This window comes from Populus trichocarpa, chromosome 1 (assembly GCF_000002775.5).
Source record: "Populus trichocarpa isolate Nisqually-1 chromosome 1, P.trichocarpa_v4.1, whole genome shotgun sequence".
Lineage (NCBI taxonomy): Eukaryota > Viridiplantae > Streptophyta > Magnoliopsida > Malpighiales > Salicaceae > Populus > Populus trichocarpa.
The window spans coordinates 7,449,596-7,477,580 of record NC_037285.2 but is presented as its reverse complement, the minus strand read 5'-3'; the positions used below and the strand labels follow the sequence as shown (position 1 = coordinate 7,477,580).

General features: G+C 34.2%; 4 protein-coding genes and 1 non-coding gene across 8 annotated transcripts; 4 read left to right on the top strand and 1 right to left on the bottom strand.

Annotated features, from left to right (window-relative positions):
• The first annotated feature begins 756 nt into the window (after window positions 1-756).
• On the top strand, window positions 757-5,867 carry LOC7479272 (uncharacterized). Its single transcript, XM_002299456.4, has 7 exons — window positions 757-2,032; window positions 2,139-2,204; window positions 2,811-2,955; window positions 3,041-3,259; window positions 4,333-4,495; window positions 4,573-4,768; window positions 5,397-5,867. The coding sequence occupies exons 1-7, from the start codon at window positions 876-878 to the stop codon at window positions 5,512-5,514; spliced, it is 2,064 nt and encodes a 687-aa protein (XP_002299492.2). The 5' UTR covers window positions 757-875; the 3' UTR covers window positions 5,515-5,867.
• Window positions 5,868-6,658: 791 nt separating this feature from the next.
• TRNAL-UAA (transfer RNA leucine (anticodon UAA)) lies at window positions 6,659-6,741 on the top strand. The gene has a single exon. It is a non-coding gene; the product is annotated as a tRNA-Leu (tRNA).
• Window positions 6,742-9,390: 2,649 nt separating this feature from the next.
• On the top strand, window positions 9,391-12,291 carry LOC7479271 (COP1-interactive protein 1-like). The gene is made up of 5 exons (XM_052448302.1): window positions 9,391-9,453; window positions 9,990-10,313; window positions 10,383-10,743; window positions 10,887-11,206; window positions 11,692-12,291. Exons 1-5 carry the CDS (start codon window positions 9,391-9,393, stop codon window positions 12,151-12,153), a joined length of 1,530 nt encoding a protein of 509 aa, XP_052304262.1. The 3' UTR covers window positions 12,154-12,291.
• A 4,164-nt stretch (window positions 12,292-16,455) lies between these two features.
• Window positions 16,456-22,110, top strand: LOC7472717 (COP1-interactive protein 1). 3 transcript variants are annotated; one of them, XM_024595117.2, is made up of 4 exons: window positions 16,456-16,606; window positions 17,112-17,166; window positions 18,419-18,604; window positions 18,796-22,110. In XM_024595117.2, exons 3-4 carry the CDS (start codon window positions 18,505-18,507, stop codon window positions 21,984-21,986), a joined length of 3,291 nt encoding a protein of 1,096 aa, XP_024450885.1. In that variant the 5' UTR covers window positions 16,456-16,606; window positions 17,112-17,166; window positions 18,419-18,504; the 3' UTR covers window positions 21,987-22,110. The 3 variants fall into 3 exon arrangements, with proteins under 3 accessions (XP_024450885.1, XP_002299490.3, XP_052308975.1); XM_002299454.4 differs by lacking the exon at window positions 17,112-17,166 and having other exon boundaries at window positions 16,461-16,606; XM_052453015.1 differs by lacking the exons at window positions 16,456-16,606; window positions 17,112-17,166 and adding an exon at window positions 17,682-18,315.
• A 267-nt stretch (window positions 22,111-22,377) lies between these two features.
• LOC7479270 (mitochondrial adenine nucleotide transporter ADNT1) lies at window positions 22,378-26,097 on the bottom strand. 2 transcript variants are annotated; one of them, XM_002297949.4, is made up of 8 exons: window positions 25,772-26,097; window positions 24,610-24,658; window positions 24,280-24,443; window positions 24,125-24,162; window positions 23,676-23,788; window positions 23,465-23,578; window positions 22,904-23,248; window positions 22,378-22,804 (listed from the first exon to the last, which is right to left on the bottom strand). In XM_002297949.4, the coding sequence occupies exons 1-8, from the start codon at window positions 25,927-25,929 to the stop codon at window positions 22,721-22,723; spliced, it is 1,065 nt and encodes a 354-aa protein (XP_002297985.1). In that variant the 5' UTR covers window positions 25,930-26,097; the 3' UTR covers window positions 22,378-22,720. The 2 variants fall into 2 exon arrangements, with proteins under 2 accessions (XP_002297985.1, XP_024450901.1); XM_024595133.2 differs by lacking the exon at window positions 24,125-24,162 and having other exon boundaries at window positions 23,676-23,802.
• Between the last annotated feature and the right edge of the window lie 1,888 nt (window positions 26,098-27,985).

Genomic DNA, 27,985 nt, shown 5'->3' with positions numbered 1-27,985 from the left:
TGTTTTTCACTTAAAAATACATTAAAATAATATTTTTTTTAAAAGTTATTTTTGACATCAGTACATTAAAACAATTTAAAAACACAAAAAAATAAAATAAAATTTGAAGTAAAAAAAAAGTAAAAAAAATTCAATTTTTTTCAAAAATATTTTTAAAATAAAAAAATAAACAAGCTCTTTTCAAAAGGTACGAATAATAAATAACCATTAGACTTAATTGATATTTATATTTACTTGTTTGATGAACATGTCAAAATCATGCTCTCATACCTTAAAGTTTAAAATTAAAAAAATCAACCACTTATATCCGAATCACTATAATCACACTAGCAACCTAATATAAGTTACATGGACACATATTAATAAATGTTTCAATAAGATAATAATTAAAAAGATTCAAGAGTTTTGGAGTTATTTGAGAGCGCGATTATAAATGTTTTTTAAAATATTTTTTATCTAAAAATATATCAAAATAATATATAGATTATTTTTTAAAATTTATTTTTAATATAATACATCAAAATAATTTTAAAATATAAAAAAATAATTTTAATAAAAAAATCTGAATTTTAGCAAACCTCTATTCGAGCAGTATTCCTAAACGAGAGCTAAATTGTAAGCTTTTAAGCAAAATGTACTAAGCTGCCATAGCATTAAAAATCTAGGGATTAAAGAATAATTTACTCGAAAGTTTTCCAACTTCTACTTCTCGATTTCACATAAAATGCACTGCAGTTACTACGTCGTTTCCAGTCTTTAAAATCTCCTCCTCCTCCTCGCTCTGTCGCTCGCTCACACACACCACAAAACAGAGAAACCCTAACCCTAACCCTAACCCCCAAATTTTTCTCTTTTCAAACCTTAATTATCCAATCATGGCTTCCAATAGGGACGGAGATCCTTCTCTCGGCTACCTAACCCGAAAAGACACTGAGGTAAAGCTCCCCCGCCCGACCCGAGTGAAGAACAAAACCCCCGCCCCGATCCAAATCACAGCGGAGCAAATCCTCCGCGAAGCACGAGAACGACAAGAAGCTGAAATTCGACCGCCCAAACAGAAAATCACAGACTCGACTGAACTGGCCGACTACCGTCTCCGCAAGAGGAAAGAATTCGAGGATTTAATTAGACGAGTGAGGTGGAACATCAGTGTTTGGATCAAGTACGCGCAGTGGGAAGAGTCGCAGAAGGATTTCAATCGCGCGCGTTCAGTTTGGGAGCGTGCACTCGAGGTGGATTACCGGAATCATACTCTATGGCTAAAATACGCGGAAGTGGAGATGAAAAACAAGTTTATAAATCATGCCAGAAATGTGTGGGACCGGGCGGTCACTCTTCTCCCCAGGATTGATCAGCTCTGGTATAAGTATATTCATATGGAGGAGATGTTGGGGAATGTTGCTGGAGCGAGGCAGATTTTCGAGAGATGGATGGGGTGGATGCCGGACCAGCAAGGTTGGCTTTCCTATATAAAGTTTGAATTGAGGTATAATGAGGTGGAACGTGCACGGGGGATTTTTGAGAGGTTTGTTCAGTGTCATCCCAAGGTGAGTGCGTGGATTAGGTATGCCAAGTTTGAGATGAAGAATGGGGAGGTTGCGAGGGCAAGGAATGTATATGAAAGGGCGGTTGAGAAGTTGGCTGATGATGAGGAGGCAGAGATGTTGTTTGTTGCGTTTGCAGAGTTTGAAGAGAGGTGCAAAGAAACGGAGAGGGCGAGGTGCATTTATAAATTTGCATTGGATCATATACCGAAAGGGAGGGCAGAGGATTTGTATAGGAAGTTTGTCGCATTTGAGAAACAGTATGGTGATAAAGAAGGGATTGAGGATGCGATTGTGGGCAAGAGGAGGTTTCAGTATGAAGATGAAGTGAGGAAGAATCCTTTGAATTATGATGCGTGGTTTGATTATATTAGGTTGGAGGAGAGTGTGGGGAATAAGGAGAGGATTAGAGAGGTGTATGAACGTGCAATTGCTAATGTCCCTCCTGCCCAAGAGAAGAGATACTGGCAGAGATATATTTATCTGTGGTAAGTTTTGGAGCTGGAATTTATATTGAATTGTGGTATTTTGTTCTTTACGATGGCTGGTTTATTTGGTTAATTGTTAATGATGTCTTGATTTTGCATGGTTTAGGATAAATTATGCCCTTTATGAAGAGCTCGATGCAGAAGATATAGAACAAACACGTGAGGTATATAGGTATGCTTGCTTTTGCTAATGTGATTATTCTGATTATATTGGTTTCTGTTTTTTTTTGTTCCTTCTGTTGATGGTGGTGGTACAATGCTCTTGATTTCCCTTTACTAAACAAGGAACAGGTGGATATGTTATTGTCTTATCTGTCAAATGAGTTGCTAACAGAGGACAGGTCTGATAGGAGTCTATGTAGTTTTCAAGTGCTTTGTCTATTGATAGGATCGTTATGATATCATTGAATTTTTTATTTTTTTTGGGGGGCAACATATATTGTATGCATTTTCTAACTCTCTAAGAGACCTTTACACTGCTCAACTGTCTTAATGGCACACGCTAACTATATGCGGCAGCATAAGTAAAGCGGATTATTTTTTTGTCTCTAATTTTGTGTACAAGTGGTCACTCCATACTTTCCCACATGCATATTTATTTTTATCATTCTCTGTCTTATGATTACAAAATTTGCATTGTATTGTCAATAATTGAAAAGATACAAGAAAAAATAGTTATAATCATAAGTTCATAACTATAAGACAAAGGGATTGGTGCATTGTTACATACATCTAACTGACTTTGATGAGTTTTCTAATTCACTTTAAATGTTTTCAGGGAATGCTTGAATCTGATCCCACATGAGATATTTTCATTTGCAAAAATTTGGCTTTTAGCAGCCCAATTTGAGATCCGACAATTGAATCTGAAGGGAGCTCGACAAGTTTTAGGTAACGCCATTGGAAAAGCTCCTAAGGATAAGGTAAAACCTAGGCTGATAATAGAGCTTGATGAGTTTTATTGCACTATGTTGATATGTTCTGACACTTTTACATGATGACAAACAGATATTTAAGAAATATATTGAGATTGAGCTGCAGCTTGGAAATATCGATCGTTGCCGAAAACTCTATGAGAAATATTTAGAGTGGTCGCCCGAGAATTGCTATGCTTGGAGCAAATATGCTGAGCTGGAGAGATCCTTGAGTGAAACTGAACGGGCCCGATCTATTTTTGAGCTTGCTATAGCACAGCCAGCCTTGGATATGCCAGAGTTGTTGTGGAAGGTAATTTATCTGTTGTCACCATTTTAGTTAAGGAGTTCATATTTGTAATTCATGTCCTGTGTTGACTGTCAGACCCGAATTCTTCATTATGTGTTCTGAAAGTGTATTGTAGAGCCAATAATCATAAATCTACAGTGCAGAAGTGGTTATGCTTCCTTATCCTTCATGTTCAAAATTTAGAAACAATAGATGAATGCTTAGTGATGAAAAAAAGAGCACAAGATGGATATTTGTATTTTTAAGGTGTCTTTGTTCATGTAATGGTAAGTTTTAATATTTATTTGATGGCTTGTTTGAATCTAGTCCTCTCTGTATGTTTTGAAGACATTTTTGTCAAACAACTTAAGACATTTTTGTCAAACAACTTAAGCTTCCCACACTTGATATATGCTTTCCCCATCTTTTATTTCTCACACATTAAACTTAACTGTAGCAAAGCACATTTTTCTTTCAATCATATCTGTGCTTTGTTTTCTCTTTCAGACATTTACGTACTGCTTTAACTTCTTTGAAGTCATTGCTAGTTCACCACATAAAAAGCTGTGCTGTTTGTAGAGAGCAGGGGTTTTGTTATTAGCCCAGGAACTTAGCTTAGGTGCAAAACCATATACCCTTTACCAATGATAAGAATTAACACTTGGTACAGTTCCTGGCTCCACTGATCCTTCTCTGTCTCCTCATTTAAGCACTGCTTTAACTGCTTTGAGTTGCTTTTGGCTGGTTTATCTCAAGTTCAATGCCATTCCTTTTACCAATCAATCTATGTGATTCCCTTTTGAATCCATTGTCGCCTTTGTTATGCTGTTATTCACCATCTTTTCTCATTACAGTGTGCCAGTGAGGTTTCCTCTTATTTTAAGTATATAGTTTAATGGAAGAAATGTGAAAGTTTGTTTATAAGACGTTATTTTTGGAAACTATGTAAAGTAGGAGCATTGTTGTTGTCAACCTAGAACTCTGAGCTGTCTGATTTGATTCCTTTTCTTGTTTAGAGAAAGTATTATCGTTTATTGATTAAAGAGTTGGAGGGTATCATAAGTACTGATGATGATGTGTTTTTCCTCTGACTGCAGGCATACATTGATTTTGAAATCTCTGAGGGCGAATACGATAGAACTCGGGAACTTTACAAGAGACTTTTGGATCGCACAAAGCATCTAAAAGTTTGGATCAGCTGTGCTAAATTCGAGGCATCTGCCATGGAAGAACAGAAGCTGTGTGTTCAAAATGCAAGAAGTAAGGCATCTGGACCTCTTTAATCAGGTCTTATATATCTAATTAGTTAAGTTCTTACCCTTTGTATTTTTCTTTAGGGGTTTTTGAGAAAGCATTAAACTACTTTAGAATGTCCGCCCCTGAACTGAAAGAAGAAAGAGCTATGCTCTTAGATGAATGGTTGGACATGGAGAAAAGTTTTGGGCAGCTAGGTGATGTTAGCCTTGTTGAGCCTAAACTGCCTAAGAAACTGAAAAAGAGAAAGCAGATTGCTTCTGAAGATGGCCTGGCTGGGTATGTAAATCAACTTGTGCTTTTATCTTCTGTCATTGTTCTTTCTTTTTTAATTATCACAATGATGCCAAAGGCAGCAGTGTTTTAATTCGTGATTTATGTATGGTTTGTGAATGTATTGGAGGTGGTGGTTCAGATACAAGTTAGGAGCCTTACATTGTGGTTAAAGGTGTCTTTGTAAAATTGTTTTTAGGCTGTTGATTCTTTTTCAGGTGCTTTTTGATGTTTTTGTTTGTTGATGCCAAAAGAATTTAAACAACAAACCCCAAAAGCCATATTTTGATGCTCTGTGGCCTAAAAAAGCACATTGCAAAAGTAACTTCAACTGCAATGGCCAAATGCTTTTGTTGATTGAGTTTCAAGTGGATTTAGTTGGTTTTTTGAAAATTTCCAGCAGTCACTTAAATGTTGGGAGCAATACTACTGATAGAAGTCTCCTTTTAAACTGGGTGTCACATACATACATCTATACTTGAGATTGATTGTTAACATGCTCGCTTAGCTTGGCCCTTATATCATGTCCATGAACTGATATTCCACCATTTCAATGCTACTGATTTTGGCCATTCAGTTTTCTACGTTCTCCTCCTGTCCTCCTATCAGTTTGACTAACAATGTTTTCTTGCAGGTACGAGGAATACATAGATTACGTATTTCCAGAAGAAGCTCATGCACATAATCTCAAAATCTTGGAAAAAGCACGTGAATGGAAGAGGCAAAAGCTTGCATCCGGTGCTGAGGACTAGTGAGATCTTTCAGTTTTGTACCATTTTGTTTTTTTCCTATTCTGTACATACATTGAGCTGTATCCAAAATGCTTTTGGCACATTGTTAAAAACAAGTACTTTGGCTGCATATTTGATGCTAGGGTTTAGATAGGAATTATACCCGTTAGACATTCATTTCAGAATGCGTTGTCTGTGTTGGCAGATTAGTAGATCCTAAGCATGTAATTGGCAAGTCCTTGTAACACAGTTTTGAAGCAAACTGCTATTTGTAGCGTGTAGTTGTGTTTTCCTGAATCAGTTGATATTGTTCATGAACAACACCCAAATTAAAAGCTGGGAGGCTCAAAATTTTTGTCAGCCCCCGTTGGTTTTTTTTTTTCTCGTTCTTTTCTTCATAATAATAATTTTATTACACTGTCTGGGATTTGTGAGGGATCGCACCGCTATTCATCACACAAAATCATTGATTCTCTTAACCTATCCAGTCAACTGTTGAATTCTTTCCATTTATTTTCTCGTATATTCTATTACCATCATCATTAAAACTCAGGAAGATAGGAAAGTTTGCTGATTTCAATTGGAAATTACTACTTTCTTCTTTAATTAAATGGCTCGGAAATAAAGCATCGTGTTTATTTTAATGACAAAAAAGTAATTGATCTTAAGGCATTATAGAAACCATCTATATTCTATCTATCTATACACACCATATCTTATATCTTTATCTTAATATATTATGAAAAGATTGACGGGTCGATTAATGATGTTAAGTATTTTTAAAATCGTTCATGTTAAGCGACTTAATATATTTGAAAATATTCCCAACTTAATCAAATGGTTAGATTAAAACAATTTTTGAAGATTAGCTTGTAAGATGATGATATTTAAGTAAATGATAAGTATTTAATCAAAATTGGATGTTCATTATCATCAAGTGGATAATATTTAATTAAATGGCAAGTATCAATTTAAATTGATAATGATTAAATAACTATTTTATTAAATTAAGCGAGATTGCTCTAATTAAGATTATGAATAATAACCATAACTTATACTTTTTTCTATATAATTATACCATGTTAAATAGTTAGAGAGAGAGAGAGACTTTATGCTGTTTTGTTTTTAGTATTAATACTATAAACAAACCACCTCATCACCATCAGCTGGTTTGCCCGAGAGGTTAAGGGGGAAGACTTAAGATCTTCTGCACATAAGTGCGCATGGGTTCGAACCCCATAGCCAGCAATTTGAAGAGGTTAGAGCCTTTACTGCTCTGGTTGTAATTTTTTGTTCTTTTTATTGGATGGTGGATTCTGATGTGCAAGAATATTCTATTATCTTATAAGTACCCACTACTCAGTATTTTAAACAATTTAAATAAAGTCATATGTCTAAAAAAATCTTACTCTTATAATGTTTTTGACAAAAGATGTATGGTTTAATAACTTCTTTTTTACAAGTTTGTTTAAAGTATTTTCTAGCACTGATTTTTATGATACATGTTTGGGGTGATTATTTTTTGTTCGGTTAGGTTTTTATAAAAAAAAAGTAACCAAACCGAATTTTTTTATAAAAAAACCGAAACCAAACCGACCGGTTTCAGTTCGGTTTTTTAGGAAAAAAACCGGTTCAAACCGATTTGACTCTGTTTTTTTCCAGTTTTTTCGGTTTGGATTCAGTTTTTTGGTTTCAGGCTTATAAAACCGAAACCAAAGCGAACTGGTCGGTTTTTTTAAAATTTTAATCGGTTTAATCTGTTTTTTTTCATGGTTCGGTTTTTTCGGTTATTTTTTTTTATTTTCTCAATTTAATTAGTTTTTCAGTTTTTTTCTCACTCCTATGATGCTATATTATAAATCAATTATTTTATCATAAAAATCAATTACTTTAAATAAATTTAAAGCCAAATAAGTTCCTTTTCTCTCATTATTTAAACAAATTATAAATTTTTTTCAGTAAAAAACAATTTCAATCCGCAATTAAATTTTCTAATCCGGAAAACAAGGGCTCTGAAAAACGGATAGTTTTTCAAGCGCGGGAAGTGGTAAACTCGTCGTTAGATTATTGGCACCGAATAATTTCTAGTGCTGAAGAAACAATATATCGCGATAGTTTGCTATTTGATGACATGGCGAGAAGTTACGGTCCTTTTTGGGTGGTTTTATGGTAATAAAATAGAACATAGAAGGGTATGAGACTCAAAAGAAGCGCCAAAATGTCCTCCTCGTTCTTTCTTACTTGTTTGTCTTCGTCTCTTTCTTAACTACAAATAATCTCTTGTCCTCCGATGGATTCCGATCTGCAGTAGAAATCCTCTTTCCTGTCTCACAGGTAAATCTCTTGTTACAGTTTCTTGCTATTTACTTGGAAGAAATTCATGTGATTGGTTCCTAAGGAGTTACAATATGATTGAAAAGGAAAAGAGAAATGTGCCATCCTTCCTTTTTCTAACGTGAGAAGAAAGGGGCAAGAACATGAAAATAATCACAACACCTAAAATCCTCAATCTTTCCATCTGGGTTCTTTGTGCATGTATTTTTGGATTTGATTGACTGGCACATCATCAGATTCATTTATCTAATGATTTGCATCTCTTATTTATTGGTTTTAATGACATAATTTTCTTCTTCTTCTGGTTATAAAAAAGAGGGCATAGCCAGCCCTCAATGGAGCGAGGAGAGTTTGAATCCATCCATGCATGCAGCCTATAGTGTATAAGGCGAGGTGTTTACCATTAAACAAACCCACTTGATGAAATTACTGCAAAATCATTGCTCCATGGATATTATTTTCTCCCCTCATTATCAGCACCTGGATTCTCAAAAACTCTTAAACATCTGAATTTGTTTGCGAACCGGAGTAGTGCCATTTTAATTTCTTTTCACTTTGGTCGATACGGTTTGTCTTTGTTTTTTCATTTCACTCCTTTGGTTTTTATTTTTCTGGTTTAGTCTTTTGGCAGTTCTTGTTTTTACATTTAAGTTAAAGTTAGATAAGACTAGAATGACAGATACATTTTTTCTTTTAACCAGATCACCATTTGAGTTAGACAGCTAATTTGTTATTTGTCCACTTCACCGAACAAGTCACACCAACTTTCTTTAGTCAAGTTGTTAATAATCATTTCACAATATTTCATGCAAACAGACAAAAATAACTCTGTTTATATTTTTTAATACAATTATATGTTTTTTATCTTATCCGCAGTGAAGCGCGGGCGGAAAGCTTACTATATGGCTATTGTCAATTGAGCTGCTGCAATCAAGGACCAGAAATTTAGATACCAATTGCCTTGATTAAGCTTCTCCAGGTTTTAAATTCAACACCCTCTTGGTTTTTTTTTTTAATTAATATCAAGGAACCTTGGACTCAGGGCAATGAGTTTTTTAAAGATTGCATACAAAACATGTTTACCTTGAATAGTGTAGCTTGAAGTTATTTAATTTTATACGCAGACCCACAAAACAAAACTTTTGAAGATTATTGGTTGAAAGTTTTCCAATATAATGTTATTTGAAGAAGCCTTATCTCGTAACCAGAGAAGCCATGCACTTTCCTGAAGTGGCCCGAAGTCCAATAAAATTAATACATTAAACTGCAATTTCATACGCATTTTTTTTCCTGTAGATGTTTAACCTTAGAAAATTCTGAACTGTGAATGATCTTTTCAGAAACGAATGATCATTTAACAAGTTTTGTGCATGTTTCACTCTTCAACACATGAATACTGAGTTTCATAATAACAATCAGCGTTGTTTCTTCTATGCTATGTATCTTTAGGATCTCCAGCTGATATGCTGCAGTTGAAGAGTGCATTGGCTCTTTAGATGCTCATTAACTTGTTTGAGTTGGCTGTAAATTCCCACTTATAAATCAAGCGGCGTGCAGGAGGTGATGGAGTTTGTTGGTAGCCATGGAGATCCCGAAAACATTGAACAAATGAAAGTGACTAAAGAGGTGCAGCATCTCTGATGTACAAACTCAAATTCCGTAAAATCTGCAGTGCTGCTGGTTATGACACTCAAGGATTGAGGCCGAAAGAATGCATTTTCAGTACCTATAAGCATCCAAGTTCGAGATCAAGAAAGAGATTTTCAGCTAAAACTGAATATCAGCATTTTACCAGTTATGTCGGCATTTGACTTGCTATTTGGAGTAGACTGAACAAGACAATTATGCAAAAAAAGTTGCAAATTTGAATCTCATAAGAATGGCTGAAGCTTAAGTACATTTCTTCGCATGCCTTTACCGATACTTCAATCACTATCTGTTCTTCACAGATTTTTTGAGCTTTGTGGTTTCATTCCTCAAAAATGTTCGCTTCCTGCTTTGAATTGCTGGCATACTTTTTATTGCCAGTTGTTGAATGTTGAAATAATGAATTCCATATTTTCTTGTTATTTGCAGACATTGAACATAAAGTGGGAAAGATCTTGAAGCTTATACATAATAATGGCCAAGCCAAAAAGGGTAAGATCCTTGAAGATTGAAAGAAAAGATCGGCACTCATTGAACTTGTCGAAGATTTTCACAAACAGTACCAGTCACTCTACCCACAAAATGATCATCTTAGAGCAGAGATGGGGAAAGAGACTGATAGCAAAAAAGAAAAGGAAAGTTCTTCCTCTCCATTCTCCTCTGACTCGGAGTATTATTCTCCTGATGACAGAGGGAGCAGCCCCGTGATAAATATGCATCTTCATCTTGAAACATCAGACGGAACTACTGGAGAACTTGATCTTGCAAGCTTAGAAATTACTGGGCTGAAGCATCGATTGGCCTCTGATTCTGCTGAAAATGAAGCTTTACATGCCAAATAAAGTGCAGCTTTACAAGAAGCAGGCACTGCCAATGAGCACAAGAAGGAACTTTCAGCTCTTATAAAGGTGCATGAGCTCCATGACACTCAAGCATCAGCTCACATGAAGGAGCTGGAGGAACAGTTAGCTACACTTAAGACTGAGATGGATTCCTTGTACAACCTGAAAAAAGGCCTTGAGGTACAGATTGAAAACAAAGCAGCTAAAGCTAAACAGCTTCAAGAGAAAAAATCACAGCTGCTTTCATGGGTTTCGGAACTTGAACTGATGTCAAAAGAGAAAGGAGACGAGATATCTACAATCCAGAAGAAAATGAAGGATAATGAGATGAACTTCACATCTAGAATTGAAGATTTAATGACACAGGTCAAGATTCTGCAACTGGAGACGGTTTCTTTACATTCTCAGAATGGTAAACTGAAAGCAGGTAAGCAGAAGGAAGCATCAGCTCAAGCCAAGGGCTTCAAGAACCAAATTAACGTTTTGCAAAAGGAATTGGAATCCCTTCACAGTGAGAAATCTCATCTGAAATGAAAACTAATGAAGTTTCTGAAAACCTCCTTCGAACAGAAACTTTGGAAGGTGAAATAGCAAGGAAGGCTATGACTGAACAGGAACTGAAAGAGAAAGAAACCTTTCTTGTGCGGAGGTATGACCAGGGACTAGAAGCGAACTCTCTCCGCAACCAAAAGAACAGAATGGAAGAGCTGATAAGAAGTAAGAACCAAGTGGCAGATCAGTTGCGAGAAGAAGGGGAGAGGATGCATACTAGAATATTTGAACTAGAGGGGAACTTGCTAGATAGAGGAGGTTCCTTTTCTCCTTGTCTGAAAGAATACGAGAGCAGAGTCAATGAAGCGTCTACTCAGATTATTGCCTTGAGATCAGAGGTTTTTAGTTTTCAAAGGATTTGGATTCCTCGCTGAGTGAGAAGAGTTTGTTGGATACAGAAAACGAGAGACTAAGGCCAGACGCTAGGCAAAGCCACAATTTAACAAGCGAGATTGAAGAGCAGCAGAAAATCCTGAAAGAAGAGGGGGTTACTATTAAAAAGCTCGCTGAAGAGCCTAAACTAGTCAAACATCATTTGCTGGATCCCCCAAACATCGGCCACTGGAATCCCCAAGGACAAATCCTCAATCTTTAGAAAGAAAGATGGAAGAACTGACAGAAAACTTCAATATGAAAATGGAAAATCATATCCAAATCTTGTATCAGAGGATTTTAGTTTCAGAACAAATACATGCTGAGACCAAAGATGGCTACAAGAAGATGAAAGAGAGACTTGATCAAGAAAACATAGAGCTTAATGACAAAGCATCAGCATTTGAAGCTGAACTCAGGAAGATAAGGGAGATGTTATTGGAACCAGTAGAAGATGCATTTTCAGGAGCAGAAGCAGTGCTCAAGAAACCCAACGAGGACAATGAAAATCTCTCGGACCCCATTAGCCGAATCTCAAACGAGCTTCAGTTTGCGAAGAACTGTAACAAAAGATGACATAAAAAAGCTGAAACATAATGTGGATGGTTTGAAGCTCCAGCTCAAGGGCAAGGAAGAGAAGGAGCTTCTGTTAGGAGAAGAGGTGGGGAAACTAAAAGCAAAGCTGTGCAAGGAAGGGGGAGACAAGCTGAATTCTGTTAGCCAGCTTGAGATAAAGGTGGTATATTTAGAGCAGCAGGTAAAAGATAAGGAAGAGGTTTTGCTAGGTCTCAGTGAGGAAAGGAGGGAGGCCATAAGGCAGCTATGCATCTTGATTGATTATCATCGCGGCCGCTATGATCATCTCAGAGAAGCAATATCAAAGAAGACTGTTCATATCAAGAGAATGGCTTAGAAGAGATCTGCAGACACTTTCTTCTTTTCTTTATTAATGCTGTAATTTTGTTTCAACATTAATTCTTTCACTTTTTTTCCTTGAACAATCCATATGAGCAAATTGGTTAAGCTTTAATGTCTCGTTGAAGCATGTAAATTTGTTCCAATATTTGTTCAATCATCTTTCTTTTTAGCCTGTCCTGCTTTTGGTTAATTTTGGAATTGACTTGAACTCCATCCTTCTCTTCTCATGGAGTTTGCAATCCAACATTGAAATGTTAAACTAGCACAAGATATTTGACAAGATCAATAAAAGTACATCACGTATTAAAAAGAGAAAAAGGAAAAATGATTGGTTTTTTATAAATCACTTTCATCTCGTATTCTCACATTTATAAAATGTAAAAAATATTTTGATGATAAATTAAAGATTGATTTTGTTGTATTTAAAAAAAACTAAAAGAAAAATAATGAAATTTTACAAAAACAAACAAAAAAAATTCCCATTTGAATATTGTCAAGGAAAACTCCAATTTGCTCCCAAAAATTTTAGTTTACCTATTTATTTGGTCCTTATTGTTTTGAAATTTCACATTTCAATCTCAAATTTACGTTTAGAGAATATTGAGTATAGAAAAATTGCTTGAATGAGGACATTCTAACTACAAAAAAAAACTAATTTTGATGTTAAGAAGTTTGTTTTTTTTTAAGAGAAGTTCAATGCTCTTTAATCATGCGGGGAAAGTAATTTAGGATACTTAAAGTTTTTTTATTTGTTTAATTTTTGTATTTAGATAGATTAAAAGAAAGTAATAAAAATTCTAAACAAGAAAAAATAAAATGATTAAGCTTACAAATGAATTTTCCTATAAAAACTCTTCTGCAATAGCTTGCATTTTGGTTATCTTTTGTTGAAACTTTTTTTTAATAAAATTTAATAAATTGATCATTAATTTAGGCACAGAAGTCTACAATTAAAAAAAAGAGAGTTCAAGGACAAAAATGAAAGAAAATTCAGTTAGTGTGGATTGCTGTAAAGTTGTACCTACGTGTGTTTTAGTATATATGTAATATGACCTATTTATGCTTTTAGCTTAGGAATTGAAGGTGATATAAGTCTGAGTTAAGGAAATCAAATAAAAAAACCAAGAATTTAGTGCCAAATTCTCCATAGAATTAGTATGAGTTTACTTGATGTAGTGATTTTCCTATAAAAAGATAAAATATAAATGTTTTGTATTTTCAGAAATCTTATAATGTTTGGTGGGTAAATAGTAGTATTTTATTAGTTATTTTTATCGGTTTACTTTAAAGAAAGAGACAAAATAAAAAGAAAAAAAGTTTTTGCAAAGATATTTTTATCATTTTTTTTAAGTGTTGTATTTTATTTTCTTTTCCTTTTATATGTCTATCTTTTTTTAAAAAATGGATCTAGAAAAATAATTAGTAGAATACTACTAATTACTACATGAGGACTGTAGAATTTGCTTTTCTAGTATATTACGGATACTCTCACCTTTTTTTTTACAAAGGGGTATAACTTTTAAAGAAAATAAACAATAAATGTTCAACCAGAATAATTTAGGAAGCTACTAAAAACAAATATTTTGTAGAGAGAACAAAACTAGGTAGTAATTAAGAGAAATAAAAAAAATATACATGATGTTATATATATATATATATATAAAATCTACACATTTAACAAAATATACAGGGTGTGAAAAAAATATTATAGCACTAAAAAGATATTATTATGGATTATGATAATGATTGATGATTTTTCCCTTCATCAAATCAGACAAGAAAACCAAGTTCAGGGATAAAATAGTCTTTTACATGTGATATATTTGTCATTTTTATTTTATTTGCGGTACAAAAGTATTTTTTCTTTTTCTTGAGCAGTAAAATACCTTCACTATCTTAAAAAAAAAATGATTGTTGGTTTCTATGAATTTTTTTGAAATTGTACATTTTGTTGAATAATAATCTTACTAAATTGTCCCCGGTCTTAAGATTAATTAAGTTTTTTTTTTTTTAGGGGGGGTCTTTGTATTTTTATGATTTTTTTTGTTATAATTGGATGAGTGGAGGGGTAAATTTATATTTTCAAAAATTAAAAATTCAGAGCACTTTGAATTGACTAACTTACCCTTGATTTCAATTTTTTGGGGGCTTTTTTTATTTTCTTGTGGGTGAGCATTTTCAATTCGGTTTGGTTTTCACCTAAAAAATAACCAAACCAATTTATTTTTTTAAAAAAATCAAAACCAAAACCGACCTGAAACTAGTTCAAACCGACCAGTTTCGGTTTGATTCGGTTTAGTTTGGTTAATTGAAAGGAAAAACCAGAAAAAACCGGTTTTATCTTGGCCAGGCATATCGAGCAGGTTTCTAAAATTGAAAATAAAAAGCTAGAAAGGATAAGTGTTAAATAATTCTTGCAACATCCATGATAGTAGTCACATCATATTATAACAAACCAGTAATCTCATAAATAAATATAGGAAATGAATATATATAGATCTACAAAAATAAAAATAAAAATTATTAGTTACTTTGAGCAATATGATAAGTCTCAATATAGGTATGACAATATTAACTTAGTAGAAGTTGTTGTATCACAAGATCAATTAAGGATAATTAAGGATAATGAATGACTAATCTAGAAGCATGTTAAGATGAATCTTTTAGAAGTCGTGCATTTAATAGTGAGTGGCTACATGTGTTAGTTTGATTTAAAAAAACTGTAAATTAGAAATTACTTCTGACATTTAGTACTCAAGAAAACAGACTTTTAACATGATAAAAGAAAGAAAAAACAATTTAGAAAAGAAAATAGACAGTATCAAATTTTTTATCCAACTTGAAGGAGTGACTACTAACTTTTTAAGGACAAAAAGATTAAGAGATGAAGATTTGATTGAGAGATTGAACAAAAAGGAGTAGGTGGGGAGGGGGGGTGACTGAGTTTGTTAGGGTTAGAAGAAGAAACTAAAAGTAGATGGGGAAAAAGATATTTATAGTACCACCGGTTTTTTTATTTCTATTAGAACCTGTTTGGTTTGGTTCGGTTTATTCGGTTTCAAGCTTTTAAAATCGAAACCAGATTAAAGCAAATTATTTTTTAATTTTTCTTATCAGTTTTTTTTCACGATTCAATTTTTTCAATTATCTTGGTTTAATCAGTTTTTTTGATTTTTTTGCTCGCCCCTAAGTCAAATGACCTAGATCACCAGTTCACATTAATTTTTTACTTATTTTCTTTTTCTTCCTCATTACTCGATGTTGATTTTTTTTTTAAAAAAATAGGCTTCATATTTTTTTTTAATATAAGGTTATCTCAATCTCCTGACTTTACTCATGGATTTGCTAAGTTAACTCAGGTAAACTCGCATCTTTTTTTTTTTGCTTTCAATTATTGTTTTTGTGTGAATGGTTTTCTTTTTATTTTACCTTTCAGTATTTGCTTTATTCATAATTGGACTTAGTGATTTTTTCATATCTGGTGTTTCTAATCAAGAGCTGATATCAAATTGTTTTTAACTTATTTTTTTACATCTCATAATTTGGCATTAATTTTTTTTTAAAAAAATATAGACCTTGTGGTTTTCTTGATATTGTTATCTTGATTTTATAGCTTGACTCATGAATTTGATGGATTAACCTGGATAGACTCAAGATTTTTTTTTCTTTATACAATTGCTATTTTTTGTATGTTTTTTTTAATTTATTTATTAATATTTGATTGGTTGAAAATTATGTTTTAATTTTTTAATTTTTTTTATTATTTCTGGTTAAATTACTATGAACTTAAAAAGTTAAACAGAGGATGCCATTGTTTGTTTTATTTCTTTTATTTTTATTATTAAACATTAATTTTTTTTTTATTTTCTTAATACATATGCATTGACTAAACATTTATTTTCTCATTAATGTTTTACCTTATAGCTACTATCTAAGAATACCTCGTTACGGAGCATCACCGAAACTTTTTTATGAAATTTGTAGAATTGATTTTCTTTTTTTTTTCCTCACTCGAAATTAAAATCCAAGTGGGCCACGTGGGCCTCAACAAGGCATGATTAGTGCAGAATGTACAGTGGCTACAGAGAATAAAACCCAAAATCCAGACAAGATATACAACCAAGGCGCGGGAAACAACTCTTGCAACCAAGTGGGCCTCTTAACTACCAATCATTTCCTTCTGAAAAACTAAAATCTCTCACTTTGCTCAGCGACAACTCACGATATTTTCACCTCCAGTAACTCTCGGTGGCATTCTCGTAATAAATAAAAAACCACAAAGGTAGTTAAATCGAGAAGGCCCCGAAGATTCCATCCCTCCACGTCGTAATTGAAAAAAGCTAGAAAATGCTCTGCCGGTTGTTCTGACCCCCGCTCTCTCTCTCTTTTCATTTTCAAATATTAGAGCGTTTCGTTTTTTCAAGTTTCATCTGAGCTGTGAATTACCGGTAATTAATTCTTGATTAAACTGCTTAATCTCACTATCTTTAGCTTGTAATTCTTGCTTGACTAAGAATCTCAGCTTTTTTTTTCACTTCCTTTGCTTATGCTAGTTCATCTTTTCTTGCTTTCATGTTTTTTTTTCCTTTGTTAATTGTTTTTATCTGTTTTTTTCTTGATCAAGTTCTTGCTTTTGATAATTTGATGTTTTGAGGGTCGTTTCTAGTAGATGAGGTTAATTACTATTTAATTAGTGATTGATTAGCTCATGCTAATCGTTTCTGGCTCGCTCGCTTGTTTGGTTTCATGTTTTTTAATCTTTTTATTAACTGTGTTGTTGGTCTGATTAAGAGGAATTACGTTAAGGTCATGATTTTTTGAAGTTCTCGTAAAGTTCTTCAATTTTTCTTTTTTAAAGATTGATTGTATTTTTTGTTGAGAATCTCTTTGGTTAATTGTTTAGTTTAATTCTTCCTTTTTTTTTAAGTTCGAATTTCGGATTTTTTTTGGCAGGCCTAGGCGAAGCTTACTAGGGAAGATTGAAACCGAAAGCAAAGGAAATTTCGTGGCAAGTCAAAAACATTTCTTGTAATTTTAACTTTACGTGGTTTGTAGCTTTCTATCGCGATAAAATAGTTTAAAATCTTTGAAAATTGGATATTTTCTGATTTTAAATTGGTTTTTTATATTATTAATGTTTTTTAAATTGGTTTTTTATATTTGTTACCATGCACCATAAATATTTCCGTGGTTATATACTGGAAATAGAAAATACCAAAAACAACTGCTCACCTTTAATAATATTAAGCTGTCTTTTTATGCTTTTTGAAAGAATTCCACAAATTGGATATACTTCTTATTCTGGGGGTGCTTTGATTTGATTCCTTATCAGTGGTGATGAGGTGGTGCCAGATCTATAATGACATGTTCGGCTGTTTGATTATCCATTTTTTAGTTGAAAAATGAATTTTTTTTTTTAAAAAAAAGGGGAAGTTTATTGGTGTGTTAGGTCCACGGTTTTGGAGGGGGGAAGACTCTTTTAGTGGACTTGTTAAGGTGAAAGGAAGATGGGATTTTTGGAAATGGGTAGATCTGAAATTTGTTTAGCAGAGGATAATTTTATCAGCTTGGTTGTGATTGGGGAATCTAAATGTGACATGAGTTTTGTTCTAGTTTGAATTTATCTAATGAAATGATGATGTCAGTGAATGTTTGGGGTAATTTGCTTTAATAGCTGAGTTTTAGTAGGGACCGGCCATATCCATTTTAACAGCTATCGTTTCAATATAGTCTATATAACCAGCAGCTCATGCAGGTAGAGCCTTTTAGGTTTAGCAAAGCAACGATCATATTTATCAATTCAGACCGGATTGATTTTGATTTCATTAGCAAAATATGATTCTGTATTTCGAATTTCATCAAAATTATCAAATCTGAACTATTATCCTGTTTTTAGGATGATGGTGAGATTTTATCGATAATGTTAGGACTTCGGGATAACCAAGAGCTGCAGCCTGTCAGCAAAAGAATATTATTAGCCTAGAATAGGTCAAAGTCAATATCTTTACTGATTTATTTCACAAATACAACCTGGTGAGCGCTATTTGAATAGTTTAACAAGATCTCTAACTTTCTGCTTGAATGCTTTCATTTGTGTGGTTTTTTCTTTGAATGCCTGATCTCACTAGCCGTTTATTGATCATTTATCTTCTTACAGGCGAGCCGTTTCATTTAAATGCTTATACACGTTAAAACTTGGTAAACCATGAATAAGCTGCTGGAAGCTTGTTGTGTTTAATTATCCAAACCCCGATATGCAGATTTTTATAATTTTTGGCGGAAGATGGAGAATGCATTTCTGAAAGCATAGCTTTCAGAGAAAGTTGATTGAAAGTTTGAAGAGAAGATGACAAAGAAGAAGCACCATTTCCAAGAGTCATTAAAATCCCTCTTTGGAAGTCACATTGATCCGGAGAAAGATGAACAGCTAAAAGAAACTAAAACAGGTGATTTCTTTTATCAGTAATTCTGGAGGTTGTGAAATGGCATTGTGGAAACTGGAAAAACGAAAATCTATGACCTATCCTGCAGCACCTTTTTAGTTGTCTTTACATGCTATTGTTTTGTGCCTTAAGCTTGTCCTTTCCATTGTAATCTTGGTCAATGTTTAACTGTAAAGACATTTCCTGTTCTGTAGAAATTGATGACAAGGTGAAAAGGATCTTGAAGCTTATCAAGGAGGAAGATCTTGAAGAACAAGAAGGTCTCTCAGAAGAAAACTCCAAAAAAGAGCCTCTTATCGAGTTAATTGAGGATTTACAGAAAGAGTACCATTCACTCTATGGACAATATGATCATCTGAAAGGAGAGCTGAGAAAGAAAGTTCATGGCAAACATGGAAAAGATACCTCTTCTTCATCCAGCTCAGACTCAGAATCTGATGATTCTTCTAAGCACAAAGGCAGTAAAAATGGTCGTTTGGAAAGCGAATACCAAAAGATAATAGATGGCATGAAGCAAAAACTTGAAGCTGCGAATCTAGAACTTGCTGAACTGAAGAGTAAGTTGACAGCTACAGGTGAAGAAAAGGATGCTTTGAAGTTGGAACATGAAACAGGTTTGATCAAGATACAAGAAGAAGAGGAGATCATCAGAAATTTGAAGCTTGAAGTTGAAAGATCAGACACTGATAAAGCACAACTCTTGGTTGAGAATGGAGAACTGAAGCAAAAACTAGATGCAGGTGGCATGATAGAAGCTGAACTGAATCAAAGATTGGAAGAACTGAACAAAGTGAAAGATACACTGATTTTGGAGAAAGAGGCTGCCACGAGAAGCATTGAAGAGAGTGAGAAGATTGCAGAAGCTTTGAAGTTGGAATATGAAACAGCTTTGATCAAGAAACAAGAAGCAGAGGAGATCATCAGAAATTTGAAGCTTGAAGTTGAAAGGTCAGACGCTGATAAGGCACAACTGTTGATTGAGAATGGAGAACTGAAGCAAAAACTAGATACTGCTGGCATGATAGAAGCTGAACTGTATAAAAAATTGGAAGAACTGAACAAAGAAAAAGATAGCTTGATTTTGGAGAAAGAGGCTGCCATGCAAAGCAATGAAGAGAGTGAGAAGATCACAGAAGACTTAAGAACCTTGACTGATTGGCTGCAGGAGGAAAAATCTGCCACAGGGCAAGAACTAGAAGCTCTTAAAGCAGAACTTTCAATCACAAAGCAGCAGCTGGAATCTGCAGAACAGCAAGTTGCAGATTTTATCCATAATCTGAAAGTAACCAAGGAAGAGAATGACTCTCTTACCTTGAAATTATCTGAAATCTCAAATGATATGGTGCAGGCACAAAATACAATTGATGGACTCAAAGGTGAATCGGGTCAATTAAAGGAGAAATTGGATAACAGGGAAAGGGAGTATTTGTCTCTTGCAGAGATGCACGAGATGCATGGAAATAAATCATCAGATCGGATAAAGGAATTGGAAGTACAAGTAAGAGGTCTGGAACTAGAGCTGAAATCATCACAAGCCCAGAATAGAGATCTTGAGGTGCAGATTGAGAGCAAAATGGCTGAAGCAAAGCAACTGCGAGAACATAATCATGGATTAGAAGCCCGGATTTTGGAACTTGAAATGATGTCAAAAGAGAGAGGAGATGAACTTTCTGCTCTCACAAAGAAACTTGAGGAAAATCAGAACGAATCATCTAGAACAGAGATTTTGACAGTGCAGGTCAATACTATGCTAGCAGACTTGGAATCTATACGTGCCCAGAAAGAAGAATTGGAGGAACAGATGGTAATTAGAGGTAATGAAACATCGATTCATGTTGAGGGGCTTATGGATCAGGTCAACGTGTTAGAACAGCAACTGGAGTTCCTAAACAGCCAGAAAGCTGAACTGGGAGTGCAACTCGAGAAAAAAACTCTGGAAATTTCAGAATATCTTATTCAAATAGAAAATCTGAAAGAGGAGATAGTGAGCAAGACTGCAGATCAGCAGAGATTCCTGGCAGAAAAAGAAAGTAGTACAGCACAAATCAATGATCTGGAACTAGAGGTGGAGGCTCTATGCAACCAAAACACTGAGCTTGGTGAGCAAATAAGTACTGAAATCAAGGAGAGGGAACTATTGGGAGAGGAAATGGTTCGGTTACAGGAAAAGATCCTTGAACTGGAAAAGACACGGGCAGAGAGAGATCTCGAGTTCTCTTCTCTCCAGGAGAGACAAACAACTGGAGAGAATGAAGCTTCTGCTCAGATAATGGCTTTAACAGAACAGGTCAGCAATCTGCAACAGGGATTGGATTCTTTGCGGACTGAGAAAAACCAAACGCAATCACAGTTTGAGAAAGAGAGAGAAGAATTTTCAGAAAAGCTAACCGAATTGGAAAATCAGAAATCCGAGTTCATGAGCCAGATTGCAGAGCAGCAGAGAATGCTGGATGAACAGGAGGAGGCACGCAAAAAGCTAAATGAGGAGCATAAGCAAGTTGAAGGTTGGTTTCAGGAGTGCAAGGTGAGTCTTGAAGTAGCAGAAAGGAAAATTGAAGACATGGCAGAAGAATTCCTAAAGAATGCGGGTTCTAAAGATCAGATGGTAGAGCAATTGGAAGAAATGATCGAGGACCTGAAGCGAGATCTCGAAGTAAAAGGAGATGAAATTAACACCTTGGTTGAGAACGTCCGAAATATAGAAGTTAAGCTCCGGCTGTCAAACCAGAAGCTCCGCATCACAGAACAATTACTAACAGAGAATGAGGAGAGCCTTAGAAAAGCAGAAGAGAGGTATCAACAAGAGAAGAGAGTGCTCAAAGAAAGGGCTGCTATATTGTCTGGGATAATCACTGCAAATAACGAAGCTTATCACAGGATGGTTGCAGATATCTCGCAAAAAGTAAACAGTTCTTTGTTAGGACTGGATGCTTTAAACATGAAATTCGAAGAAGATTGTAACAGGTATGAGAACTGTATTTTGGTAGTGTCAAAGGAGATCCGGATTGCAAAGAATTGGTTCATGGAGACAAATAATGAAAAGGAAAAATTGAGAAAGGAAGTGGGTGATTTAGTTGTGCAGCTACAAGATACAAAAGAACGTGAATCGGCATTAAAGGAGAAGGTTGAGCAATTAGAGGTCAAGGTGAGGATGGAAGGGGCGGAGAAGGAGAATTTGACCAAAGCTGTAAACCACCTGGAGAAAAAGGCGGTAGCGCTGGAGAACATGTTGAAAGAGAAGGATGAGGGGATATCAGACCTCGGAGAAGAGAAGAGGGAAGCCATAAGGCAGCTATGCTTATGGATTGAATATCACCGAAGTCGCCATGATTATCTCAGGGAAATGCTCTCAAAGATGCCCATCAGAAGCCAGAGGGCATCTTAGGAGCCCTAGTGACATTTCTCATTCCAGCATATTCATATTCATTTGGATTTTTATTTTTATTTTAAAAAAAAAAACTTGCGACGAGTTACTCTTCATTACTTAATTTTAATTTTTTTTCCCTTCAGAGAGTTTTGTTGGTGCGATATCCTTTTGCTCGCCAGTAAGAATGTCAAAGCTAGAATGCACGGGATTCATCACTTCGATTGTATTGAATTTATGTTGCCGTTTCCACTTAATTTCAAGTACGATTGTGGAATTTGATGAAAACGACGATTGCTAATCATCATCCATCAAAGAACTTAAATTCGCATTTGACAACTACAGCCCTTGTTTATGAGCAGGAAGAGGAAATCAGCAAAACCAAGGAAAGTAACAAAACCAGATAGTGAAATGAAGCACCAAAGAACTCGCGGATATCAATTGAACAAGCTTGTCACAAATAGAACTGGCTTCAAATAATCTAGTAGAAAGGCACCCGATATGCATCATTTCGACAAATAATTATTGCCATAGGAGTAAGAATAAGAAATCTAGAAACTAAAGATGGGTTTAAATGGAGACAGTTGTGTATAAGACGGGAGAAATATCAACACTGGCTAAAGATTGGCTTCTAAACTTTCTTGCTCGCTCGAAGTAGATAATCCCTAAAAGGCTAAAACTGACCCTCTAACAGTACTTTCGTTTCCCTCGCAATGAAAGTAACAAAACTCTGATGATTTATTCTTCTCATTACTTCAGTCAGATATCCTCATCTCAACTCCAAGAACGTCCTTCACCATCTCGTATGTCACAAATGCAATTGCTATCGAAGGGACCACCTACAAATGGAGAAAAAGAAAAGGATCTCCTTGGATGAAAATGATAAAGTAACAAAGCATTCCAAATAAAGATGATCAAAACTAAGTTTGTGCACTGACCTTCACTGAATTGGGGACCAATCCCTTGTACAATGCTCCAAATCCCTCATGGCGAACTGTTTTCCTGAAGGCATCAACCATACCAGAATATTCACGAGGTGCTTTGCTCCTTCCATCACCAGTGACAACTGAAGCAGCATCCTTCCAGCCAACCATCTGCATTCTTCGTCGGATAACATCAAGAGGATAAGCCACTGTCTGGCCGACAGTCCCCGCAGCAGCCCCACAAGCAAGCCTTGTTGTCACGCCCAACTCATTGTCCTCAACTAGTCCAAATGGATTAGTTTTGAGTAACCAGTCTTTAAGAGATTCATATACAGAAAAGTTCAGACCCACATATGGTATCTGTAAATGTCATACTTCAAGCCATTAGATGAACGACACAGATGGTTCTCTAAAAATGGCATATGTGCAGCTTGAACAAGAACTTTTGGTTTAGTGACCTAATGAAGGAAATGAAAACCCCAACACTGATGAAATCTGGAGTATCTATGCATAAGAACATGGATTTCTATGGTGCACATGCAAATGAAAGCAATAGAAAAGGAGCCATTTACTTACAACTCCTATTACAGAAGGCAGCCAGCCTTTGTATAAAGCCCGAGGACCTTCCTCCTTAAGGACTGTCGAGAGAGCATGAGCAATTCCTCTATACTGACGAGGAGACTTGTCTGTCTGCGAGTATTCATATGGACAATCTTATGCCATCAAAATAGTAAGATGACAAAGCATTTCACACATTCACAAAGATTGCATATATAGATCACAACACCTGGACGGTTAGCCGACCACGAACCATGTCCATTGGGTAAGTTGCTGACATGGCAATAATTCCAGCACATGCACCAGCTCCAAGACGTAGAAGAGGAGTAAGCTGAGCATCATCTGCATGAAGGAAACTAATACGCGATGATTGTTGAGCTGGAAATTGATTAACCTCAATGAATATAATTTAAAAGCCAAAAAAGGCTTTGCTAAAGATAATACCAGAGTTCAGTGCAACTGAATTGACGAGCATATGCTGTGTAAGTGCACACATGATAAAACATGTAATGATGCATGCATAAACTCGACACACTCCCACCAAAAGGAAAATCAGGATAAGAATTCCATATAAAATAGTGATGAAAAGTTGGAAAATAGCAAATGGATTTCAACAGCAAAGGAACTTCACAAATACAATAGAGTAACATGTAGAGGAAAATAGAGGGGCAGCCATACCATTTCCAGTTTGCTGCCTATAAAACCATAATATTCTCCTGTTTACAGGAAAAAAGAGCAAAACACAGAAAATTTATGTAGGCAGACTTATATGTAGAAATGAATGCTGCTGGAAGCAGATAGACAAAATATCAGGGTGGAATGCCAAAACATACTTTGATGCTTCCTCATAACTGAAGAACTTGACTGCTGAATTTGGGACAATTCGAGCACAATTAGTTCCATTGCCTTTAAACATCCCTCTTAAGCCCTCAGTTCTCCATATGTATTTCAAACCTTGAATGGTTCCATTGTATTTTATACTGTGAGGATTTTGAACCTGCATATTCCAAAAGTAAACACATCACTCTAGTTAAACAGAGAGTCATGCATGCAGAATGATAATAGAGAAAATCTAAAAATAATATAAAATTCAGTATGCAATGTAACTGTCCATGATACAGAATGTCAGAACTAAATCGCTTAATAATAATAACAAAAACTACCTGTAGAAGTATTTTTAGTCTTTCTAAAGGAGCAACAGCTGTACGTGACCTGAAACAGATAGCACATACAATAATTTCTTCAAAGAGGAAAATGCTCAATCAAGTGTTGAGTATGCGAAACATGAAAAATCAGTTGCTAATGTACAGTGATGACAGCAATTATCCATTCATATATAGGCAGTGGTACAGATTAATCAATCTGAACATCCCCAATCACACTACATGATCGTAACCTTCTGAAAAATGATCATAAATATTAGACAATTATTCCTTATCTTCAACAGTTGCCTCCTCTATTTTCATACGGATGCCCTTGTTTTTTCATTAAATCATTTCTGTGTTGTCGCTTATCTGTGGTCATTCTACATATATGCTGTTTATTCACCACCCATGACCCAAAACTCACAACCATAGACCAGAGCCAATCTAAATCTGGTTTAACAGATAAGAAAATTAACATATACCAAAATTTCTCATTCGTAAACAGAACAAATGATTGGTGATGGCAAAACCAGGTTTCATTTGCACTAGGAATTGTATAACTAAGCTATTTCTCAGTAATTTGAATGATTCCGGTCAACTAACAAGTGATATCTAAACAGAAGAGTTAAACTATCTAAAAACCATGGATTTCACTAACAATACAAAAACTCACACCTTAGTTATACACCTTATTTGCCACCAACATCCAACAGAGTACCAATGAACACCCAAAATTAGATTTTCACAAGCCCATCATAACATAAGGAGTCAAACCTTTACCTTTTCAAGGAAAAAGAACAGTGAAATCTTCAAAAAAAAAAAAAAGCAGGCTTTTTAACCTTGAAGTATATTTTTACATATTTTAATGCAAAACCAAAAAACACTATCCTGTTTTTTACTCTTTAAGGAGGAAAAAAACAAATCATTACGATGAAAAAAAAGTCCCCTCGCTGCCTAATTATAACGATTATGTTTTAAACCCAAAAAAAAAACCGTCATTTCTCTCACAAAATCTATAACAAACAACAATCTTTACTTAACAAAAAAAAAAACAACCATCAATATTATCCTAAAAATTAATAAAAATCACAATCATTTCCACAAATAAGATAAAAGGAGGTTGATTATTTAATACAATAATCAGTAAAAAACTCCCCAAAAAAAAATGAATAGAACTCACACGCCACCAGCTACACCCCCGGCTACAAGAGACTTGCAGATACTAAGAAGAGCGGGTCCCGGTGCTTTAACGCCTTCACGAGCGAGTTTAGCCTCTTCAGCGAAATTCACAATCGTAGAAACAGCAGACTCGCTTGTTTTCACGTCCTCTGAAGCCATCACCGGAACCCTAGGAAAGCGGTCAGAATTCCGGCGTTGACTGGTGTGATTATTAAGATTGATTGATTGATTAATTTGGGGAAGGTTTGGTTTGCTTTTGCATATGCTAACAAAGAGAGAGATGGAGGCGTCTGTTTTGAGAGAGAGAGGAGACAGGGTTCGCAGGGAAAATGATTTTATTCCATTTATATGTGGTCCCTAACTACCACGTCCTTTCATTATTTCTTGGGTTAATGGTCCATTGGGTCCCTTTACTCTTCCTTTTATATCAACATGGTACCTTCTTTTATTCTCATGTTCCAGGTATCATCATTTCCCACTGTGGTTCTTTTTCTTTTTACGTTTAAAAAGCATTTTTTAAAATATTTAATTTTCTAAAATTAATTTTCTTGATTTTAGATTATTAATATAAAAAATAAATTTTAAAAAATAAAAAATAATATTTTAATTTATTTTTAAATAAAATATACTTTGAAAAACAATAGCTGTTGTAATCACAAACTCCATATTCTAGGGTTTTTTTTTTTTAATTATCTGTTAGTGATTGAGTCAGAAGTTGTAAAATACGATAACTTCAACAATTTAATTAGTCAATGCATGCATATAACTTGTTGCTATCATCTTTAAAGGCCAGCTACCACATATCCATGCTCTTCTTTTAATGGCGAGTTCGGTATTGAATTATATACTGATTTTAAAAATTATTTTAATTTGAAAATATATTTAGATTTTTATTTTATTCTTTGCATTATTATATTTAGATTTTTAACGTGAAAAGGTATTTAGATTTTTATTTTATTCGTTTCTTTTTATTATAAAAAGAAAAAAAAAACAAAAGAAACTAGTTTGATTTTTATAGCACAATCTTCTTTAGGTGATGTTTGATCAAGAGTTCACAGCTACCTTGTCAATTCAAAAGTTTTGAGTGAGACTAGAAATCCAAAACCAAAACTTTAGGTCTAGCAAAATGATACAAGATTTTAATTAAATTAAAAATATTTTGTACATTAAAAAATATATAACATACTAACCATCCCCCTTTAAATAATCAAATTTTAATAAAGACTCGAGAAAGAAATTTTTCCATGGATATACTAGCTTGGACATAAATAATTTTCTTTAATTTTAATGTATGAAAATCAACTCAAAGATATTAAAACAAAATAAATTGAAACAATCTCGTGTAAATACTCCCCTCTTGTTATTCAAGAAATCTATATGATAACTAATAAAAATATATTTAAGAATATAATGGAAATTATTTCAAAGTGTTTTTTATTTAGAAATATATATTAAAAAAAATTATTTTCGACGTCATCATATCAAAACGATTTAAAAATATAAAAATCAATTTAAAGATATTAAAACAAAATAAAAATATAAAAATTTAACATATTATACCTCATTATATAAGATTGAAACAATCTCCTGTAATTACTCCCCTCTTATTATTCAAGAAATCTATATAATCACTAATAAAGGTATATTTAAGAATATGATAAACATTGTTTCAAGGTTTTTTTAAAAAAAATACATTAAAAATAATTATTTTTTAAAAATATTTTTAATATCATCATATCAAAATAATTTAAAAAAATAATTAAAAATTTTTAAAAATATTATCTGATCACAAAACATAAAATAGAGTCCTCCTGTATCTTTTGACAATATATATATATATATATATATATATATATATATATATATATATATATATATATATATATTCACCATCTAGTTCTTAAGCAACATCATTAATTTGATCAAAACTAGGATCGTTGATATTGCTGGACCCTATAATGTGGAGAGAAATTTTTCGGTTTATGAATTATCCATAACGTCCATATCGATAATGAGAAAAAAGAAGGTAATTTGATGCTCCAGGTCCACAAATTCTGTGGATTGGCAATGTCAAAGACAGACAGCACACCTGCCCTGAAACATCAATGGAAGCGACACTCAGAGAAAAGCTTCCTCTCCAATTTTGTGTGGATGCTAACACTCCTTGCCCATTCCAAGCATCCTTTTCTAGATAATTAAAGAAAATTGACAGTAA

Bases quoted from the DNA above. Each gene is read 5' to 3' on its own strand.
- LOC7479272 (XM_002299456.4), top strand. From the start codon at position 876: ATGGCTTCCAATAGGGACGGAGATCCTTCTCTCGGCTACCTAACCCGA. The intron at 2,033-2,138 runs GTAAGTTTTGGA...TGCATGGTTTAG, and splicing joins CAGAGATATATTTATCTGTG to GATAAATTATGCCCTTTATG. The intron at 2,956-3,040 runs GTAAAACCTAGG...GATGACAAACAG, and splicing joins GAAAAGCTCCTAAGGATAAG to ATATTTAAGAAATATATTGA.
- LOC7479271 (XM_052448302.1), top strand. From the start codon at position 9,391: ATGGAGTTTGTTGGTAGCCATGGAGATCCCGAAAACATTGAACAAATG. The intron at 10,744-10,886 runs GTAAGCAGAAGG...TCCTTCGAACAG, and splicing joins GAATGGTAAACTGAAAGCAG to AAACTTTGGAAGGTGAAATA. The intron at 11,207-11,691 runs GTTTTTAGTTTT...TGGAACCAGTAG, and splicing joins TTATTGCCTTGAGATCAGAG to AAGATGCATTTTCAGGAGCA.
- LOC7472717 (XM_024595117.2), top strand. From the start codon at position 18,505: ATGACAAAGAAGAAGCACCATTTCCAAGAGTCATTAAAATCCCTCTTT. The intron at 18,605-18,795 runs GTGATTTCTTTT...CCTGTTCTGTAG, and splicing joins GCTAAAAGAAACTAAAACAG to AAATTGATGACAAGGTGAAA.
- LOC7479270 (XM_002297949.4), bottom strand. From the start codon at position 25,929: ATGGCTTCAGAGGACGTGAAAACAAGCGAGTCTGCTGTTTCTACGATT. The intron at 24,163-24,279 runs GTATGTTTTGGC...TCCTGTAAACAG, and splicing joins AGTTATGAGGAAGCATCAAA to GAGAATATTATGGTTTTATA. The intron at 23,789-24,124 runs GTATGGCTGCCC...TCCTTCATGCAG, and splicing joins TAGGCAGCAAACTGGAAATG to ATGATGCTCAGCTTACTCCT.